Source organism: Podarcis vaucheri (assembly GCF_965113315.1).
Source record: "Podarcis vaucheri genome assembly, chromosome: 8".
Taxonomy (NCBI): Eukaryota; Metazoa; Chordata; class Lepidosauria; order Squamata; family Lacertidae; genus Podarcis; species Podarcis vaucheri.
Window position 1 is genome coordinate 24,998,865 of NC_138766.1, and position 22,755 is coordinate 25,021,619.

At 45.2% G+C, this 22,755-nt stretch overlaps 1 protein-coding gene across 1 annotated transcript; it reads left to right on the forward strand.

Annotated features, from left to right (window-relative positions):
- The first annotated feature begins 26 nt into the window (after positions 1-26).
- Positions 27-18,243, forward strand: LOC309538693 (UPF0489 protein C5orf22 homolog). The gene is made up of 9 exons (XM_082234517.1): positions 27-273; positions 1,192-1,337; positions 1,990-2,139; positions 3,569-4,013; positions 6,031-6,093; positions 7,041-7,162; positions 14,774-14,840; positions 15,714-15,853; positions 17,721-18,243. The coding sequence occupies exons 1-9, from the start codon at positions 169-171 to the stop codon at positions 17,860-17,862; spliced, it is 1,380 nt and encodes a 459-aa protein (XP_082090643.1). The 5' UTR covers positions 27-168; the 3' UTR covers positions 17,863-18,243.
- The last annotated feature ends 4,512 nt before the right edge of the window (positions 18,244-22,755 follow it).

Sequence of the window (22,755 nt, forward strand, 5' to 3'; positions counted from 1 at the left end):
CCTCTGCCCCGCGCGCGCGCTCTCCCTCTCGCTTTGGAACGCCGCGGTCGCCAGAGTTCGGCCTTTGGAACGTCGCGCCTGCCGGAGTTCGGAGGCCCGAACGTTGCGAACGTCTCCGCGTTCGCTTTCGGAATCCTGCGCGCCTGAACGAACGGTGCCGCTCAAGCAATGAGCAGCGATGGCGGGGCTGCGGAGCACGGCGGCGGCGGCGGGACCGCCGGACTCCGTGCGTACGCGGCGCTGCCTGTCTGGGTGGTGGAGGATCATCACGAGGTAAGCGGTCAGCGAGCGAAGGGGGAAATCCGATGCGTAGCTTTCACTGCTGGTGGTGCGATCTGAAGAGGCGCGCTTGATCGGGGAGAGTCAAGGGAGCTCCCCCCTCCCAGCTGCGCCTCCGAAAAATCAGTAACAAAATACATAGCAAACAGGTTCTGCCCCCCCCCACCAAAAACATTGGCTACACCTATGCGTCCCGCGGGTGGCGCTGTTAAACCACAAAGCCTAGGACTTGCCGATCAAGAAGGTTAGCGGTTTGAATCCCCACGACTGGGTGAGCTCCCATTGCTCGGTCTCTGCTCCTGCCAACCTAGCAGTTCGAAAGCACGTTAGTGCAAGTAGATAAGTAGGTACCGCTCTGGCGGGAAGGTAAACGGCGTTTCCGTGTGCTGCTCTGGTATAAGTTTTTGGTCCATCTAGCTATCTGCACTGACAGCCAAGCTCTACGTGGAGACAATCCTGCGTGCCTGGGGTTGAACAATCCTTCATGCAGTGCACATGCTTCGCTATGGAGTCCATAGAATCACAGGATGGTAGAGTTGGAAGGGACCACGAGGGTCATGGAGTCCAGCTCGCTGCAGTGCAGAAAATCTCAACGCACGGCCCCCATCCAGTGTGAAACCATACCTGACCCTGCTTAGCTTTGTAAACGAGTTAACGGTTGTGTTGCAGAGACTATCCCCATAGGGCCCTTTCTGCACCTGTAGCAATCCTAAGCATTAGGTCCATTGGTACTCGTCGACAGGTCTGGTGCTGAGGCAACCCAGTCAGATGGGTGGCATGTAAATAATAAAATTATTGTGGTTGTTATTACTGCAATGCCAGCCTTACCTAGAAATAAGAGCTGTTAAACTTGTGGAAAATGCCTTTTGAGTAACCCTGTGGTTGCAAAACCTTCTATTCCTGTTGTTCCAGGTTCTTCCTTTCATCTACCGAGCCATCGGTTCGAAGCATCTTCCTGCCAGTGACATCTGCTTTGTCCATTTGGATTCTCATCCAGACCTCCTTATACCCGTGAACATGCCTGCGGATACAGTGTTCGATAAAGAATCTCTGTTCAGGTAGGATCGCACAATCCATCTCCTTGAGGAGATGCAGTTTTCATTTTGCATGGGAGCCGGCGTGTTGTTGAGCTGCTTCCTGAATTTTGGGGTGCTTTCCTCTTGGTGGGGCAGGAAATATAACATGAGATCAAGCTCACCCAGTGAGCATGGCGGCTGAGAGAGGAGGAGAAGGGAAGTCACTGGATATTTTACAGTTTGAAAAATGTTTATTTTGAAATGTAAAATTGAAAGCGTAATAAAAATTATATACCATATTTTTTGCTCTGTAAGACTCACTTTTTCCCTCCTAAAAAGTAAGGGGAAATGTGTGTGCATCTTATGGAGCGAATGCAGGCTGCGCAGCTCTCACAGAAGCCAGAACAGCAAGAGGGATTGCTGCTTTCATTGTGCAGCGGATGATCCCTCTTGCTGTTCTGGCTTCTGAGATTCAGAATATTTTTTTTCTTGTTTTCCTCCTCCAAAAACTAGGTGCGTCTTGTCGTCTGGTGCGTCTTATAGAGTGAAAAATACAGTATGTAAAAAGAAAGCATTCTAAGTAATGTTCACTTCTTAACATAGTCTGTGTCTCACCTTTATTACAACGGCATTTGTACGCAACCTTTCCAACGAGCAGCAGCTTTCTCAATCCATCTTTCTCCCCCTCTTGCAGTGAGCTAAGCATTGAAAACTGGATTATGCCTGCCGTCTATGCTGGGCACTTTTCACACGTCCTGTGGCTGCACCCGCCTTGGGCTCAGCAAATTGAAGAAGGCACCCATCGTTTCTTAGTAGGTAAAGACACCTCCACGACGACCATAAGGTAACTATTGGCGACATTTTTCCACCTTCGCTGCATCAAGCAGTTGGTCCCTTACCTTTCCCGCCCCGACCTGGCCACAGTGATCCATGCAACGGTCATCTCCAGGCTTGACTACTGTAATTCGCTCTACGCAGGGCTGCCCTTGAAGCTGTCCCAGAAACTCCAACGGGTGCAGAATGCTGCAGCGAGGCTCCTCACGGGGTCTCTGCCATGGGAGCATATTCACCCAGTGCTTTTCCAGCTGCACTGGTGGAGTACAGGGTCAGATTTAAGGTGCTGCTTTTGACCTTTAAAGCCCTTCACGGCCTAGGACCCTCGTACCTAAGGGACCGCCTCTCCCGGTATGCCCCACGGAGAGCCTCAAGGTCCATAAATAGCAACACCCTAGTGGTCCCGGGCCCTAAGGAAGTTAGATTAGCCTCAACCAGAACCAGGGCCTTTTCAACACTGGCTCCGGCCTGGTGGAATGCTCTGCCTCGTGAGACCAGGGCCCTGCAGGATCTGATTTCTTTCCGCAGGGCCTGTAAGACACAGTTGTTCTGCCTGGCCTTTGGCTTGGAGCCAATTTGATTCCCTCCCCCTCTTTCTTTTTTCTTTTTCCTTTCTCCTGTGATGAGGCTGCATTTTAATGTTTTAATGTTTCAATATTTTAATTGCTGTATTTTAATCTTGTTTTTAAGTTGTATTCATTCAACTTGTTTTTATTATTGCTTGTTAGCCGCCCTGAGCCCGGCCTTGGCTGGGGGAGGGCGGGGTATAAATAAAAATTATTATTGTTGTTATTGTTATTATTATTATTATTATTATTATTATTATTATTATTATTATTGCCAGCGCCTCTCTAAAGCTGTGTTAGATACAGGGGCTGTTGTTATGTGGTTCCATCTTAATGGTCTCACGTTAGAACCAGTGACAGGCAGATTTGGTTGCAAGAAGTTTGGAAGTCAGGGAGTTGAGAGCTGGCTGGGGGCAGACTGAGTTTCATGGGGCAGTGCCCCATTTGCCCCACCAGATCAGCCTCCACTGCTGGTATGGAATTATAGAATTATTATAGAATTGGCAGGGATGTGGGAATCTCTGCACGCGGTCTCCCATCCAATTTGAAACCATGCCGGACCCTGCTTAGCTTTGCAAATGTACCAGCAGTTTATTGCTGTGCCGTTGGGAGGGTTATGTATGGAAATAATTTCATTCTCTTGGGCGCATTCCAGACCTGTTTGGCTTCTTTTTGTTATTATTATTGTTTCACTTGTTTATTGAATTCCATTTATATATTGCTTCCTATGAAACATCTTGAAGCAATTTCACAGTATTTTTGCTACTTTGGCAAAGGGAATGCTAGCATACGTGGGCCACCTGTTTCAGCAAAGTATTTCTCGCATTCTTGCATCCTCATCCTTGCTAAGAATCACTGTTGTCGCTATTCCAGGGTTACTTGCCCAGACGATTACTTCCTTTCCGACGGTCTGTACGTCCCTGCCGGCCAGCTAGAAGGTGAGAAGTCTTTGCAGCTCAGTGTCTGCCTCGTGAATCCTTTGGAAGCCACTGGCACCTGGGAGGAAAGCCGAGCTGTGCCTTCTGCGAAGAAGCTCAAGTTGAGCGGGGGCGATGCAGCAAACGCCTCGGCAGCCTCTTCGTCGAAGGACGTTCCTCCCCTCGCCCACAGCTGCTCAGGCGAAGAGGCTGGGGGATTCGAAAACAGAACCCATGTGCGGGAGACAACAGACAGCTTCCGGGGGCGAAAGGATGGCCCCCCAGTGCCAGAGCTCCTTGACGACATCCTCCAAGCAATACAGAAGGGCTCTGCTTATGTTCTTGATATTGACTTGGATTTCTTTTCTGTCAAGAACCCTTTCAAAGAAATGTACACGCAGGTAAAACTACCAGGCTGCAGCCTTTGGTCAATTTTTTTTTAAAAAAAATATTTTTATTAGCCGACCAATCAAATCAAATCACATCATATAAATTCCAAATTACAAAGCTGAATTTTAAATTTTTGTTGAGGGGACCCATATTTCAAGTTCCGAAGGGGGATTCCGATCATCTTCTTGCTACTGCGTTAATATCCAAATCAGTCCAAATAATGTTCATAATTCTATCCAGTCTTATCTTGCTGTTTCCACATCTCATCTTGTTCGTATATTTTTTCTTTTTTTCTTTATGATCTCTTCTGATAATCTCCTTAAGCAGATAATCTCCTTAAGCAGATAAACAGACCTGACCGCCGAGGAGGGCAGCAGTAGAGTATTTTGGATGGGCGTTGTTTGCAGGGCTTCCTCTGCCTTCGCCAGTACAGGGAGCGGGTGAGTTGCCTCTCTCTTCCAGCAGAAAGAGACATCCCACTCACCTGCTCCCCCCCCAAAAAAAGATGGAGGGGTCCCTGCAGATGGAGCCTGACAGGGTCCGTTCACAGTGCTCCCTCTTGTGAAACACAGCCCCCCGATCGCTTCTGGCTTGCGGGATGGGGGCTCCTTTAAACTTATCTGTTCAGGGGTCCACAGATGCCTGCCCCTCAACAGAGACATAGGGCTCGCTCTGATAGGGGGGCCGGGAGAGAGAGCTGCAGCAGTTTTTCCCCACGCCCCATGGGTTGGGCCAAGGCAGCTTGCATCAACATTGTGCTGTATCGCCGGATTGCGAGGTTCAGCTGGTGATGCGTCGCGACTTCAAAAGCCAAACGTCACCCAACCCTTGTCTCTTGCTTCTTGGCTCCTCTCCTCAGCCATCAGTGGTACCTTGGTTCTTGAACTTCAGTCTTTCCAGGAGTCCGTTTGACTCCCAAAACCGTTGAAAAACCAAGGCGCGGCTTCCGCTTGGCTGCAGGAGCTTCCTGCACTCAAGCGGAAGCCGCGTCGGACGTTTGGCTTCCGAAAAATGTTCGCAAACCAGAACACTTCCTTCCAGGTTTGCGGCATTCAGGAGCCAAAACGTTTGAGTCGCAAGGCATTCGAGAATCAAAGTAGGATTGTATATAATTTAGAACCCAGGGTGGGCGGGGTTAAAGCCGAGGACAGTGGGATGGTCTGGATGAGACCAAAAGATGCTTTCTGCCCTCACAGTTTACAATCTTGTAACAATTCCTGCACTGCAGGGAGTTGGACAGGATCAGGCTCGCTTCCAACTCATGATTCAATGAATGCTCAGATAGGACTCCTGGGAAAAGGTAAAGGACCCCTGGATGGTTAAGTCCAGTCGAATTTGACTATGGGGTGCAGCACTCATCTCGCTTTTCCGGCTGAGTGAGCCAGCGTTTGTCCGCAAACAGCTTTCCGGGTCATGTGGCAAGCATGACTAAACCACTTTTGGTACAATGGGACACCGTGACGGAAACCAGAGTGCACGGAAACGCCGTTTACCTTCCCACCACAGCAATACCTATTTATCTACTTGCACCAGCAAGCTTTTGAACTGCTAGGTTGGCAGGAGCTGGGACAGAGCAACAAGAGCTCCCCACCATTGTCTGGATTCGAACTGCCGACCTTCTGATTGGCAAGCCCGAGAGGCTCGGTTGGTTTAAACCACAGCTCCTGGAAAAGCATGGGTGAACTGGCAGGTGAAATACTGCCAGGAAGAAAAACAAGCAGAAAAGAGATAATGGTGTTTGAGAGACTAGATCTCATCTCGTTTGTACCATATGTAGAGATTTGTAGCAGCAGCCACTTAAAGAAATCCTTAGTAGCACGCTATCTTAAAATTCGCTTCATATCTGGGAAGCAGACGTTAGCCAAGAAACTTTCACTTGCTTGATTGTTGTGCTTTCTCTTCTGGACGTAGAAGGGGTGAAAGGAAGGTGTTAAAGGCAAAACTGTTCTTCACATTACAGCAATAACAGCAGAATGGTGCTATGAATAATCCCCCGCTCTTGTCCCCCCCCCTTCCTTTTTTAAATAGGAGGAGTACAAGATCTTACAAGAACTGTACAGTTTTAAGAAGCCTAACAGCAATTTGTCAGAGGTATGGGCCGGCGATAGCTCAGTGGGTAGAGACTCTGAATCTCAGGGTTGTGGATTTGAGCAAGATTCCTACAATGCAGGCGGTTGGAGTAAATCAGCTTTTCTCAACCTGTGGGTTGAACTACAACTCCCATCACCCCTAGCTAGCAAGCTCAGGGATGATGGGAGTTGTAGTCCAACAACATCCGGGGACCTGCAGGTTGAGAAATGCTGGACTAAATGAACCTCATGTTCCCTTCCAGCTCTATCATTCTGTGATTCTATGTATGGTTCCATCCAATACATTCAAGGAGGAGGAGGGGTGAAAGGCAGTTTGTATCGTTTTACCTCAGTTTATAAGCTGTGAGTTTGAGAAAGACAGGAGGGGAAATTACTTGGCAAACTTGGACTGCGATTATGCCAAGCTGATGGCTGTGAAGCGGGACCTATGAAACGTTTTCCTCGCAAAATGTTTATTCAGTTTTCAGTTTTGCCGTGGCTGTGAGTTTAATCTGCCAAAGTCCGTTTGCCAAGGGGAAACAGATAAAGAGGCGCCTTTTTAATTCCCGCACGCGCAAGGCAATTTCTCTCCCGAATTGCTTTGGATTTTGAGGCATTTTTATATATTTGTGTAAGGTTTATGTTCAATTCGGTAGTCGTTTATTTGAGGGCATTCCCGTTTCAGGAGCATTTATAGGCCCCTCGCGGCCCCACTCCTCAATAATTTAATTTCTGATTTAATTTTCAATTTCCGCACCAGGGAAGCCAGTTATCATTTCACCCCTGGCAGGTGGTTGGTAACTAGGGACACAATCCTGCCCATAAGAAGGTGGCAAAATACAAGCCAGCATAAATTTACACTAGATCCAAACAAGATTACACTTTTCTGAACCATCAAACTGGCACTGAAGTTGAGTCGCCAGTGAAGAGTCTCTGTTACCCAATGCTGTTCTATTTTTTTATTTAAAGGAGGACTTGCTAGACTGCGTTGAGAATCGCGTCCACCAGCTGGAAGACCTTGAAGCAGCTTTTGCTGACCTGTGCGACGATGACACGGAGGAGAACCTGCAAAGATGGGCTTCAAGTCCTGGGTAAGGGAGCGAAGAGAGTCGCTTCCTTTAGGGTTGGCAGATGAATGGAGAAGGTTAAATAAGAACTTTTTTAAGCTTCCAGGGCTCCCCCGGTCACAGATCAGAGTTAAAAGATGGGTTGCCAGTCTGGAAAAGGCTCAAAGGGCACTCTGTCCACAAAACATGATAGCTGTCTAGCGGGATAAGATGTCAGGACACAACTTAAATAGCCATTTCTACCCCATCTTTTCAGCCAGTCCCGCAAGTCGGCTCACACAGTGAGCAAGGCCCGACGTCACTTAACAGTGAGTAAACCCCATTAAATGCAATGGGGCTTACTTCTGAGTAGGCACAGGGTTGGCGTTCTGCTGGAAGGTTGGGGGAGAATGACTGAGAGGCATTCGTTTCCAGAATCAGCATGAACGGAAAGAAGAGTCAAGAGTTTTGGCTGGTCGTTGAGTCTATTATAGTGGGCGCTAGCCGGGGAACTTATCTTTGGACGTGCACAGTTTTCCTACAAGAGACACAGAGAGGTGTCCAGGCTGAACGATGGGGGTGGAGACACTCCTTCAGATATACTGGACCGAGGCCGTCTAGGGCTTTATTTTTTTTTTATAATAATTTTTATTACATTTTTCCAAATTACAAATAAGAAAAGACAGAATAAAAGAAAAGAAAAGAAAAAAGAACAGAAAATAACATCCATTTCAATAACTTATTTCAAATTTCCATTGGACTTCCCCACGTCTCCCGCATAGTGCATTCTTGATAATAAAGTCATCAGCAAATTATACCCTTATTTCGTGTTTTTCTTTATATTTTCAATTGCAATTTAAGTTTAAATCTCTTGTTCTCCGTTTACTCTAAAAATATAACCTGATATCATTTAACCCATTTAAACTTTGGTTCTTTCCCGAATGTTAACAATTTCCTAAATAATTAAACTTCATTGCTGGGGCTAACGTTCTAAATCATACGACATCTTATGTTTCATACAACTTATAATACTTTTGCAAATAGTCTTTGAATTTTTTCCAATCCTCCTCCATTGCCTCTTCTCCCAGGTCCCGGATTCTTGCAGTCATCTCAGCCAGTTCCATGTAGTTCATCAGTTGCGTCTGCCACTCCTCCAGTGTGGGCAAATCTTGGGTCTTCCAATACTTGGCGATAAGAATTCTTGCTGCAGTTGTAGCATACATAAAGAAAGTTCTATCCTTTTTTAACACCTTCTGGCCGACAATGCCCAGAAGGAAGGCCTCTGGTTTCTTGGGAAAGGTGTACTTAAACACCTTCTTTAACTCATTATAGATCATTTCCCAAAAGGCCTTCAATCTTGGGCACGTCCACCAGAGGTGAAAGAATGTCCCTTCAGCCTCCTTACATTTCCAACATTTATTATCAGACAAATGGTATATCTTAGCGAGTTTGACTGGGGTCATGTACCACCTGTATACCATTTTCATAATGTTTTCTTTCAAGGCATTACATGCCGTAAACTTCATACCGGTGGTCCATAACTTTTCCCAGTCTTCTGACATGATATTGTAACCAATGTCTTGAGCCCATTTTATCATGGCTGTTTTAACTATTTCATCCTGAGTGTTCCATTTAAGCAGCAAGTTGTACATTCTCGAAATTACCTTGGTCTTTGGTTCTAGCAACTCTGTCTCAAGTTTCGATTTTTCCACCTGGAATCCTATTTTTTTGTCTTGCTTAAAAACCTCATTAATTTGGGCATAATGTAACCAATTTTGCACCTTATCCTTTAATTTTTCAAAGCTCTGCAACCTCCAATTACCTCCAATGTTTTCTATTATTTCCCAATATTTCGGCCAATATGCCTCCATATTGGATGTTTTCCGAGCTTTGGCCTCTATTGGTGAAATCCACCTCGGAGTTTTACTTTCCAATAAGTCTTTGTATTTTTTCCAGACCATAAATATTGCTTTTCTGACAATATGGTTTTTAAACATTCCATGTGTTTTCCCCTTGTCATACCACAAATACGCATGCCAACCTAACGAATTGTTAAAGCCTTCCAGATCTAGGACATCAGTATTTTCCAATAAAATCCAATCTTTCATCCAGCAGAAGGCCGCAGCTTCATAATATAACCTTAAGTCCGGCAGGGCAAACCCCCCTCTCTCCTTTGCATCAGTTAATATTTTAAACTTTATTCGGGGCTTTTTGCCCTGCCAGACAAATTTAGAAATATCCTTCTGCCACTTTCCAAAACAATCCACTCTGTCCACGATCTGCAAAGCCTGAAACAAAAACAACATTTTTGGCAAAACGTTCATTTTTATAGCTGCAATTCGGCCTAACAAGGATAGTTTCAATCTTGACCAGATTTCTAGATCTTTTTTAACTTCTGACCAACATTTTTCATAATTGTCTTTAAATAAATTCAAGTTCTTGGAGGACAGATTGACCCCCAGGTATTTCACTTTTTTAACAATGTTTAGTTCTGTTTCCCTCTGAAACCCCTCTGTTTCAGTAACCGTCAAGTTTTTCCCTAACACCTTAGTCTTTTGTTTATTCAACTTAAAACCCGCCACCCGACCAAATTTCTGAATCAATTCCAAAACTCTTTTTGTGCTAGATTCTGGCTCCTGTAATGTTAAAACTAAGTCATCTGCAAATGCTTTCAGTTTATATTGTTTCGCTCCGACCCGTATTCCTTGTACCTGCCGATCCTCCCTTATCATTTTCAGCAAAACCTCCAGGACTGAAATAAACAACAGAGGGGATAGGGGGCACCCCTGGCGTGTTCCTTTTTCAATATGAAGTTCTTCTGTCACCACATTGTTCACTATCAACTTAGCTTTTTGTTCAGAATAGATTGCCTCTATTCCATTCTCAAACCCCCTTCCCACTCCCATCCCTTCCAAGTTTTTCTTCATAAATTTCCAAGAAATGTTGTCAAAGGCCTTCTCCGCGTCAATAAAAATTAACACCGCTTTGGTGTTAATATTTGTTTGTAAAAGTTCCAAAATATCGATAATGTTCCTGGTATTATCATACAAATGTCTACCTGGGAGAAAGCCTGCTTGGTCCTTATGGATTACTGCATTTAATACCTTTTTAAATCTGTTAGCCAAGACATCCGCAAATATTTTGTAATCCACATTTAGGAGTGAGATGGGGCGATAGTTCTTAAGTTGAGTCTTATCAGTTTCCACTTTAGGTATCAATGTGATGAATGCTTCTTTCCACGTATCTGGTGCCCTCCCTCCCCCCATAATCTGGTTGCAAACCTCCATTAATGGTTGCATCAAATAGTCTTTTAAAGTCCTGTAGTATTTGGAGGTAAGTCCATCGGGGCCCGGAGATTTGCCTAATTGCATATTCTGAATGGCATCCTCGATTTCCTGTTGTGTTATTTTACAATTCAAGATTGATCTCTTCTCTTGAGATAATTTTGGTAGGCCATTATCTTTCAAAAATTGTTCTATCTCGGTTGCCTCCTCGGGTTCTTGTGTGTACAATTTTTTAAAATATTTCTGGAAACACTTTCTAATTTCTCCCGGTTTCTGAAAGTTTTTCCCTTCAACTTCTAAGTTGGTAACGTAGTTTAATTTTTGTCTCTTTTTCAACTGCCAAGCGAGCAGTTTCCCACATTTGTTCGCAGATTCAAAAGATCTTTGTTTCATTTGTTTGATTTTCCATTCCACTTCTTGGTTAATCAATTTCGCATATTGTGACTGGTGAAATTTGATTTCTCTTAAAGTCTCTTTTGATTTTGGATTCACTCTTAATTTTTTCTCTCCATCACTTATCTTCTCCAATATCTTATCTTTTTTACTATTCCAAAGTTTTTTCTTGATTGTATTCTGTTGTATCAGAAACCCTCTCATAACAGCTTTACTTGCGTCCCAGATAATTCTTTTTTCCACCGAGGTATTCAAGTTGATTTCAAAATAGTCCTTTAGAGTTTTTTGGGCCTTCTTTACGATCTCTTGATCTCTTAACAGGTTGTCATTCATTTTCCATCTGAAGGAGTCGGCAGTAGTAAATCTCATTTCCATTTTCAAAGCGTTATGGTCGGAGCAAGTCTTTGGGCAGATTTCTATTTTTGTAGTCTTAGGTGCCAGCCCTCTAGTTGCCCAAATTTGGTCGATTCTTGTCCATGACAGGTGGGCCTCAGAAAAAAAGGTTCCTTCTTTACCTAGGGGGTTTCTCGTCCTCCATAAATCAATTAGGTCCATATTGTCAGTTAGTTCAAAGAAAGTTTTTGGTAGTCTTCCGTCTTTAGTCAAATTCTGATTCTGTGACTTATCCATCAAAGTAGAGACGACCCCATTCATATCTCCCATCATAATGATGTTGGAGTAGTCCAGATAGTCCAGTAATGTCTCATGCAGCTTCTTATAAAATTCTGATTTCCCCTCGTTTGGTGCATAGATTCCTAATATCAAAACTTTTTCTCCTTGGGTCAGAATTTCAATAGCCAGGATTCTTCCTTGTTCATCTTTAAACAAAAATTTTGGTGATAGATTCTCTTTGGCGTAAATCACCACGCCTCTCTTCTTAACTCTATCTGATGAAATAAATTCTTGGCCTAATCTTTTATTTGTTAACACCTTCCTGTGTAGCCTGGTCACATGAGTTTCTTGCAAGCAAATTATGTCCAAATTCTCTTTCTTTAATATATGGAAAATCCTTTTGCGTTTTTCTGGGGAATTCGCGCCATTAATGTTCCAACTATAGAGCTGCAGAGACATCCTGTATCAATCTGTTGTTACTCTTGTTGGGTGTCTTCTTTTTTGTCCAAATCCGAGGGTGGTGGCTCTTTTCCTAGCTCTGGTGGTGGCCAAATAGCTACCGCTCCTTTCTGCAAATCTTCTCCGTGGTCGTGTAGGAACTTCTGGCTATCCTCTTTCGTTTTGATTTTTATCTTCTTTCCTTTGTATTTGAACGAAAGGCCTTGTGGAAACTCCCACCTGTAAGGTATTCCGTTGCCTCTCAAAAGTCCAGTTAGGTCAGTGTAGTTAGATCTTAGATCCAGTAATTGTTTAGGTATGTCCTTGTAGATTTGTGCTCTTCTGTCCTGGATCTCAAGTGCTTTATTGAAATGTAGGTCGAGTAGCTTGTCTCTCTCCTGCTTAGTCCTTAAGATAATCAAACAATCTCTAGGTCTGTCCTTCCCAGCAGCCCTTCCCAATCTAAATGCAGTTGTTATTTTAAAGTCTGTATCTTCGTTTATACCCCAGAATTTAGAGAATTCTTCTGTCAAAAAGCCAGTCAAGTCCTCTTTCTCGATCTCTGGGATAGAGCGTAATCTCAAATTATTTTCCCTGTTTCGCAGTTCCACCAAAGACAGATAGGCCTGCTGGTCAGTAATATGTTTATGGAGTGGCCTTACCTCTCCTTTCAGTTCCTCCACTTCTTTAGTTACTGCTTCTACTTTCTCATTCGCAGCCTCGGCCAATTTTCGATTTTCAGATACAACGTCCTTTAGGTTTCCAATATCTTGTGAATGCTTAGCCACCTGTTCAGAGAGTTTGTTGATTGAAGATGTGGCTAAGTCAATTTTTGCAGTTTGATCATCCACTTTTTTGTTCAAAATTGCAAATTGTTGTAGCATTTCCTCTAGAAGAATGTTGGATCCCCCAGCTGCCATATCTTCACTTGTTAATTGTTCTGATTCTTCAGCTGGGGTTGTTGGTAATGGTACAGCCTGTAATACCGCAGGGACTGAAGATCTACGGCCCTGGGAAACCAAAGTTGTTTGTACCAATTTGCCTTTCCCTGCTTTCGACGCAGCTCTTGTTTTTGGTTTACCACTCATTCCACACTCATTCCACACCTGTCTTTGGATTCAAGGTCAAGCTGTCCAAAGTTCCATGGGAAAGACAGGCCTCAGAGTGAGTCACCAGACCACAGAGAGACAAAACAAAGTCAGTTCTCAGGAAATTGTAAATCCCAAACTCCACTAGAGGGAGTATTGTTCAGCTCATGAAAGAAGAAACAAAGTTTCCGTCGCCATTAAAGTTCCTACAGTTAGTTAGATTAATAAATGTCTTTAGAGAAGAACTTTTCCTTCTTGCAGAGCCCCGAGGCCGTCTAGGGCTTTAAAGGTCAGCACCAACACTTTGAATTGTGCTCAGAAACGTACTAGGAGCCAATGCAGATCTCTCAGAACCGGTGTTATGTGGTCCCAGCGGCCACTCCCAGTCACCAGTCTAGCTGCCGCATTCTGGATTAATTGCAGTTTCCGGGTCATCTTCAAAGGTAGCCCCACGTAGAGCACGTTGCAGTAGTCCAAGCGGGAGATAACCAGAGCATGCACCACTCTGGCGAGACAGTCCGCGGTAGGGTCTCGGCCTGCGCACCCGGTGGAGTTGGTAGACAGCTGCCCTGGATACAGAATTGACCTGCGCCTCCATGGACAGCTGTGAGTCCAAAATGACTCCCAGGCTGCGCACCTGGTCCTTCAGGGGCACAGTTACCCCATTCAGGACCAGGGAATCCCCCACACCCACCCACCCCCTGTCCCCCCAAAACAGTACTTCTGTCTTGTCAGGATTCAACCTCAATCTGTTAGCCGCCATCCATCCTCCAACCGCCTCCAGGCACTCACACAGAGACTCTTACATGGGCTTTAAGCTCCCCTTTACTCCTTTGGAATGGAGTATCAGGCCTGTCCAACTGGTCAGTTTCATTCTACCGGTCAATCGCAGACTGTCCATGGTTGGTCCTGGTGATCTTGAGTGACGGACCTCCCCCCCAAAGGGGGGGGGAGGAAGCACAACAACTCTGTTCTCTCCCCCTAAAAAAAGCTCAACAACCTCAACAACTCTGGTCAATCCAATGAGTAGATCATTTTATAGTGGGAGTAGATTGCAGGCTCTTGGAAGTTGGACACCCCTGCTATATATTGTAACTTAGGCATTTTATGACCGGCTTAAACAACTACTTGGCTGAGATTTATCGCTTCCAGGAGTGTTCTTATTGCCTCTTGTGTGCCACCGATCCCTAATTCGCTTCCAAGATAGAGAGCTGTGTTACTCTGCTGGTTCTGGGCTGTTTTAAAGCAACCGCTCAAGCAAACGTGTTGCTGGACCCAGTGATTTATGATCCGGAGATCATAAAACCTTCAGCATGGCGCACCCCACAAAATCTGCTCCAGAGGGAGCCCCAAACCTCCAGAGCTGATCTTTCAGGTGCACCTCGGGAGGTTGGGCTAGAGAGGGAGAGGAAGCTTCACTGCACGCGAAGAAGGCAGGAGAGCAGGAGACTCTTAATCTCGGGGTTGTGCGTTCAAGCCCCACGTTGGGAGAAGATTCCTGCATTGCAGGGGGTTGAACCTGGACTTGACATTTTTGGAGAATGCAATGCTTTTTTGGTGTAGTTCACATATTCAGCTGCAAGATGTCAGCGGGCACAGCATAATTCTAAACAACAATTTTGCACCCACTTAAATTACATTATTGTGCTTGAGTAATTTTTGCGTGTGTGCTGTTGCCTGGTTCTTGACACAGATATATGGGTGAATTCAGCAATAGTTATCCAGATTCTGGGGGCGGAAATACCCCTGAAATCTAACAACCTTCATTTGTATAATGGCTCATTCTTAGTCTCGTTCATAACATTTGCAGAATATGATGCATGTGTGTTTTGTTATCACAGGATGAAACTTCTAGTCCAGCTTGTGCATAGTTTGAAAAATCGAATGGAAACGCCCGATTATGAAATGGTAAGTCTGTTTTATCAAATTTCAGGGCTGTACTTTGGGCCCATGGAACCAGATAGGGGCCCCAACCTGAAAATCTTAGCTTTTTTGTTAACAACAACAACAACAACAACATGTTGTTGTTGTTGTTGTTGTTGTTGTTGTTGTTATTTATATCCCGCCCATCTGGCTGGGCTCCCCCAGTCACTCTGGGCAGCTTCCAACAAAATATTAAAATACAGTAATGCATCAAATATTAAAAGCTTCCCTAAACAGGGCTGCCTTCAGATGCCTTCTAAAAGTCTGGTAGTAGTTGTTCTCTTTGACATCTGATGGGAGGGCGTTCCACAGGGTGGGTGCCACTACCGAGAAGGCCCTCTGCCTGGTTCCCTGTAACTTGGCTTCTCGCAGTGAGGAAACCGCCAGAAGGCCCTCGGCACTGGACCTCAGTGTCCGGGTAGAACGATGGGGGTGGAGACGCTCCTTCAGGTATACAGGACCGAGGCCATTTAGGGCTTTAAAGGTCAGCACCAACACTTTGAACTGTGTTTCATTCGTTCATTTATTGCATTTTTACCCCACCCTTTTCTCCACAATGAGCTCTAGGTGGCATATACAGTTCTTCTCTTTATTTAACCCCACACACCAACCCTGCGAGGTAGGTTAAGCTAAGAGGCAGTGACTGGCCCAGTGAGCTTTGTGGCCAAGTGGGGATTTCACCCCTAATCTCCCAGATCCTAGTCCGACACGCTAACCACTATACCACACTGCCTGGGCATGCAGCGCCTTTGCCCGAATTAGCAAGCCAAGTCTTCCGTTTGCGTTGGTATCAGAACTAGTGCCACAGGCCAGCTCAAGGAGACTGCGCTGAGCCCCTTTGTGCAATCCACTTTTCAGGTCCACCAGGCTGGGCTCACGTGCGATTACTCCGAACTTCCTCACCACGTCAGCACAGAGCAAGAAATTGAGAGTCTGGTGCAGGCCGTTGAACGTCTCTTGAGGAACTTGCCAAAGCCCACGCTTGTGACGATAGCCCGGTAAGATACGGTGGGGGTACTGTTTTGGCCCGAATCCTGTTGACCCTCGCCCACTGGAGTAGTTTGCTATTAGAATATTAGTTTGCTATTAGTCCTTTCATACGGCATCATGGTGTGGTATGCTGGTTTGATATCATCTGATAGGAAATGCCTACAGAGGGTGGTGAATACAGCACAAGATACTATGGGCTGTCCTGTGGATCCGCTAGATGAAATAGCAGAAGAACGTTGCCTCAGGAGAGAGAGGAAAATTCTCAGGGATGATTCACACCCTGGCCAGCACTTTCTTGATCTCCTGCCCTCGGGCAGAAGATATAGAAGCAGGATTAGTCGCACCAACAGGGTAAAGAACAGCTATCCGTGGGCTGTTAGGCTGCTGAAGGAAAAGATAACAACAGGGCAACTGACTTTCAGGTTTGGTGGGTGTGCGTCAGTAAACGAGGGGAATTAAGACTAAGAGAGCCGAGTGGGGGGTGCTTGTGTAATCTCACTGTATACAAGTTGTACAAGGGACAATAAATCATTTCAATTCAGTTTCAAAGAATGAGTTGTGTCAGGTCCCATAATTGTCAAGCTTCAGGGAATCTGATCCCTCCCACGGTAGCAGCCAAGAAGCAGAGAAACAATAAAAGTCCCTACCACATAATTTGTTAGCATTCACAGAGAGAGACGAAGGAAGGTCAACTTCCCTGAATAATGGTGGTTGCTCTGAGTAAAGCCCCTCCATAACTTCTCTTCTTTGTCACCCCTGCATTGGCTAAGCTGAGTTTTCTGCCTCTGAGCTTTCTGCTCTATCACCTTCAACGCCTGCCTGGTTCTGGGAGAGAGGGGGTCAGGAATGCTTTCCAAAGACACTGAGTCTTTTCAACTGTCTCTCCCCTGCTGCTGCTGCTGCTGCTGCTTGCTGCCTCTCTCCCAATATTTCCCAGCTTCTCCCCTCTACCGCCTCTGAACTATGTCCTTCCGCAAACCACTCTTCTAAATCTATACAGTGGTACCTCGGGTTACATACGCTTCAGGTTAGAGACTCAGTTAACCCAGAAATAGTACCTCGGGTTAAGAACTTTGCTTCTGGATGAGAACTGAAATTGTGCTCCGGCGGCGCAGCGGCAGCAGGAGGCCCCATTAGCTAAAGTGGTGCTTCAGGTTAAGAACAGTTTCAGGTTAAGAACGGACCTCTGGAACAAATTAAGTACTTAACCCAAGGTACCACTGTACTGTCCTCCTCAGGAGGGTTTGGGAGAAGGGGGCCAGTCCTCACCATTCCTCCTCAGTCCAGCCCCTAATAATAATAATAATAATAATAATAATAATAATAATAATAATAATAAATTTATTTATAGCCCGCCCTCCCCAGCCAAAGCCGGGCTCAGAGCGGCTAACAACAGTAAAAATAGCACAGTTTACAGAAAATCACAATCAATTAATTGAAATACATTCTAAAATCAATTCATTCTAAAATCAATTCATAATCAAATTAATGGCAACCATTGGGCTAGAGTTCTATGAGGATCACAGAAGGAGAGAGGGGGTCAGACTGTGCCTTGGCCAAAGGCCTGGTGGAACAGCTCTGTCTTGCAGGCCCTGCGGAAAGATGTCAAGCCCCGCAGGGCCCTATTCTTTTGTAATGATCGTTGGTTCCCAAATGTGCAATCTTACTGCATGTGTGCCCAGAAGTATGGGCCACAGAGTTCACTGGGGTGCACGCCCAGAAAAGCATGTGTTGGGGTTATGGTCCAAGTCACCTTGGGGAGCAAGGAACGTTAGTGCGAGCGTTGAAATTCTGACTTGGAAAAGTGACCGATGAGAATGGGATGATTAAACGACAACATTGTGCCATGTAATCCCTCCTTTTTTATTATTGCAGATCTAGCTTAGATGACTACTGCCCCGCAGAACAAGTTCAGCTCATCCAAGAAAAGGTCTTGAATGTTCTGCGCCTGGCATATGGCAACCTGGAAGTTCATTTAGAGTACTTGGAAAACCCCTGTCCCGCTGGAACAGCATGATCAGTTGAAGCAAAAACAACCGAAATAGTTTCTCTCTCTGCACCATGGGATCCGGTTGGAAGCAGACAAAGGATTGCTTGTGAGATTGGGTTGCGCTTGTGATAATCTCCATGCAGATCATTTTATTTTGGTGTTTTTTTTCTCAACACAATTTTCTGCTGCTATGGATCCTCGCGTTGATGCCTTTTGGGTTTGCCTAGAAGAAAAATGACTGGGAAATTGCTCTTCCTGTATTCCTGTAGGAGTCTCTCTGGACTGAGCCAGCCTAGCGTTTGAGGAAGAGATTTTGCTTTAACATACTTGAATTCATTTCCCCAGTCAGTTGTAACCGAAAATACTCCTTCAAGATAAATTGCCATTTGTTTGGAAGTGGTGACCATCCTGGCTGTGTGCCTCTGTTCCCGTTAGAATAACTTAACATAGTTTCATATTTCTGTCCCATGCTTTTTCAAAGGATCTTGGCCTGGCCTTCATGAAGAGGTCCTGTTTTACTCTGCGAACAACAGCCCTGTGCTGTAGGTTAGGCTGAAATAATATATTGTCAGAGGACACCCAGTTGAACAGGATTTAAATCCAAATGCCTTAAGTGTAATATCCCATCCTATTTGCCACACTGGTTCACATCTGACACATTCAGGTTTTTTGGCATCTATGTTTTCTGGAACCCTAAGCATTCATGCTAGGGACATGGGTGGAGCTGTGGATTAAACCACAGAGCCTGGGACTTGCCGATCACAAGGTCGGTGTTTCGAATCCCTGCGACGGGGTGAGCTCCCGTTGCTCGGTCCCTGCTCCTGCCAACCTAGCAGTCTGAAAGCACATCAAAGTGCAAGTAGATAAATAGGTACCACTCCGGCGGGAAGGTAAACGGCGTTTCCGTGCGCTGCTCTGGTTCGCCAGAAGCGGCTTAGTCATGCTGGCCACATGACCTGGAAGCTGTACGCCGGCTCCCTCGGCCTGTAGAGTGAGATGAGCGCACAACCCCAGAGTTGGCCACGACTGGACCTAATGGTCAGGAGTCCCTTTAACTTTACCTAAGCATTCATACTAGGAGGCAAGGCTTTGTTCCTAAATATTTTGAGGGCAGGTTGCAAAGTGTGGCAGTAAACTGCTATTATTTGTGGCGAAGACGTATGGTTCTATTTTAGAAGTGTAAAAGATGCCAACGGGTAAGTGCCTCTTATTTACATTATAGAATATTTTTAAAAAATAAGTTGCTACTCCTGTGTCATTAATTTATTTGTTTACCGCATTTATAGGCAGGCTGCCCAGTAATATTCTCTGGATGGCTTACAGTATCAACAAAAAGTTACAACTACAAAAAAGAACCCAATAATAACACTGAAGTTTTAAAATTTTTTAAACGGGTAAATAAAAAGCCAAGCTGCTGCTCTCTCAGTCTAACAGGCAGATAAGGCTCGTTGGCATCTTTCCTTGACGTCAAAACGACTCCAGATTAAGCGCCAGGCGAAGTTCCTCACTTCTGCAACTGCTCGATTATATTTCTTGGAGAGAGTGATTCTCTCCCGAGCATTCGATAATAATAATAATTTATTATTTATAACCCCCCCCCCCAAATCTGGCTGGGTTTCCCCAGGCACTCTGGGCGGCTTCCAGCAAAAGATTAAAAATACATGAAAATTTAAAAAATACATGAAAAATACATCATCCATCCTCTTCTAGGAACTTTGGGTCCAAAGATTCTCCAATTGTCAGAGACAGAGAGAGCAGGTGCATTAAGCTGGATGTTTGGCGTTTATCCTGAAGCTTGGAAGAACTCAAAAGCACTTTGTCATCTCTGTAATCAAGGTGTAGTTATGGATACGTAGTCTTCTCATAAAGAAGGACCTCCAATGATGGGTTGGTTCATAAGGGGAGAGGTGTTCCTTGAGGTTTAGCGGTCCTAAGCCAGATTGGCTGTGGCTCTCCATGGTTTCAAATGGGAATCTTTCCCAGCCTTGGCTGGAGGCTGAATTTGAGGATTTCTCGTGGAAGTCACATACTGTACCTCTGAACCCTTCCTTTGCATGCAAGTCTGGAGACATCAGGCACTTGCCCACAAAATAATAGTTGCCGTAATACTTGTTTCAGGAGATCAGTCTGTCCTGAGGTCACTTTCCCCCTATGTTAAAAAGAAAATCAGGCACAAGTATTATTCACCTACAGCGCTGAGGCTACTCCCTCTCCCTGCTTAGGTTGGAAACAGGAGGGGAAATTCTTCTTTTAAATAACAAACTAACAGTGATGGTCCTTGAGCATTATAATTTCAGGATGATGGAATTGCAATTCTTTATCGGTTCAGCAGGTGGGGTGCTTTACACAGGTTATCGATTTGCGCCATCTCTTGGGGAGCGATGAGGTGCTTTGAGAAAGCACCTTTATAACTGTCTTATGTTCTGATTTAAAAGAGATTTGTAAGAACTATGCTGCGAAGGAAAGGAGCAATAGTCTGTTTAGAGCACACAAGCTGCGCAAGGAGTGCTCTGGTTGCTGTCAATGCAGGTCAGAGGAGCGCGACTCACCCCACCCCAAAAACAACAACACGGCCCACCACACATTGCAGACTGTTGATTGCTTGCTAAATATACTTGCCTTCTTCTGGGGAACTGGGGAAAAAACAGGTTGTGTTGGCAGGCACTTGCGTGAGACTGTGCATCCGTTTTACTTGGAGATCCAAGTTTTGGCGAGTTAGAAGGCTGGCAAATGACACGTTCACTCTTGCATTGATGCTATTTGTTGGTTAAAAACTTGGAAAACGAATAAAAATTATTTGGCATCCATTTACCGGGATTTCAAAAGCAGAATTGACATCCGGGGGGATTTCCAAAAGGTGGCGCTTTTTTGTCCTGGATCTTAGGCAAATCAATCGGAAAATCGTGGGGTTTTTTGTGGTTTTTTGAAATATGGCAACCCTAGGAGTACATATTTCTTGCAGAATTTCCGGGAGTGATTGCTTAACGTTTTATTTTTGCAGCCAGAGTTTGCAATGTACCGTATTTTTTGCACCATAACACTCACTTTTTTCCTCCTAGAAAGTAAGGGGAAATGTCTGTGCGTGTTATGGAGCGAATGCCTACGGATGACAGGGGGATCTGCTGCAGTCGTGAGCAGAGGATCCATGGTTACAGCCTGCACCAAAAAAATCACGCACCCACTGTTGTCTGGGGCCACAATGGTGCAAAAGCATGGTTACAAAGCATGGATCCACATGGATCCTCAGGATTTTTGCATTGGGCCACCCCAAACTCACCGTCAGATCACATGTCTGTGGCTGCAGCATGAACCACAAAAATCATACATCCACTGTTTCGTTTAAATATTTTTTCCTTGTTTTCCTCCTCTCAAAACTATGTGCGTGTTATGGTCAGGTGCGTGTTATAGAGCGAAAAATACGGTATATCAAAAGTAGAGATGGACTTTACCTGCAGCATTTTCCATATGCATTGATTAAAATGTTAATAGACTACCTTTCAGCCTCCATATAAAGGGCCTCTCAGATTGTCAGTGAGGGTAAATCTCTTTGTGATTTTTAAAATAGCTAGACTGTTAAGCCCAGCGATTCGCTATAGGCCTTGTCAGGCATTCAGTATGCACAAATAATGAAACAAAAATTGTTTGAAGAAGATGCTGGCTGCTGGCACCCTGCCATACCTTCAGACGCAAAAGCTATTTTCTCTCCTTCGGACGGATGTATAGAATTTGGGGGTTTCCAGAACTGGAAAAGGGGAAATTGTTCCAACCACAGAACTAAGACAATGGCCCGGTTTGCACTTAAGATTAAGCCAACAATGGAGAAGAGATCATGGCTTACTAGTCATCTAAACCTAGGCTTGTCGTTGGCCTTGCTCCAGGCCAACCAAGAGCCATAAACCCCCAAACCCCCAAGGGCAGTAAAGGCTGCCCATGTGGGGAAACCCCGTGCAGCTGGCAAAACTTGCAGGTCCCATTTGCAGGAAACAAATTTTACCTGCATGAGGTTTCTTTGTTGCCAATTATTTTTGATTTCCCATCATTTCTAACAAATGGTCACGGAATTAATACGAATTCAAATACAAATGGAAAAGCTGACTTCCCACCCACCCCAGATGCCCCCTCTATTTTCCTCCCTCCTCTTGTTGTTTTTTTAGTTGTGTCCGACTTTTCGTGACCCCATGGACCAGAGCACGCCAGGCACTCCTGTCTTCCACTGCCTCCCGCAGTTTGGCCAAACTCATGGTGGGAGCTTCGAGAACACTGTCCAACCATCTCGTCCTCTGCCGTCCCCTTCTCCTTGTGCCCTCCATCTTTCCCAACATCAGGGTCTTTTCCAGGGAGGCTTGTCTTCTCATGAGGTGGCCAAAGTATTGGAGCCTCAGCTTCAGGATCTGTCCTTCCAGTGAGCACTCAGGGCTGATTTCCTTAAGAATGGATAGGTTTGATCTTCTCGCAGTCCATGGTCAAGAGTCTCCTCCAGCACCATAATTCAAAAGCATAAATTCTTCGGCGACCAGCCTTCGTTATGGTCCAGCTCTCACTAGAATAGCTTTTCCAACCATCATTTCTAAATATATTCATCCCTTCTCCCTACACACACCCTGTTCAGTTGCCAATTTCTGCTAAGAGGATTCTGTTGTGCAAACCTTTCGTTGTTTGGGCTGTTGGAGCGGAAGGCACCTGGAGTTGCACCGTAGCATGATGTGCATAAATCAGCATATTTACAGCCCAGAGAGAAGCATAACCACCTTTTTATTCATCACGCCAAGCTGTGGTTAAAGTAAGGGTGGGGAACCTCTGACATTACAGATGCTGTTCGGCTACAACTCCCATCATCATTGGCCATACTGGTGATAAGTGATGGGCTGATTGACAAGTCGGTAAACGTAACATTAAACCAGCTCGCTCAGGTTTTACGTG

Excerpts from the sequence above, each read along its gene's own strand:
- LOC309538693 (XM_082234517.1), top strand. The coding sequence starts at position 169 with ATGAGCAGCGATGGCGGGGCTGCGGAGCACGGCGGCGGCGGCGGGACC. Across the intron at positions 1,338-1,989 it reads GATAAAGAATCTCTGTTCAG|TGAGCTAAGCATTGAAAACT; the intron begins GTAGGATCGCAC and ends CCCCTCTTGCAG. Across the intron at positions 4,014-6,030 it reads TCAAAGAAATGTACACGCAG|GAGGAGTACAAGATCTTACA; the intron begins GTAAAACTACCA and ends TTTTTTAAATAG.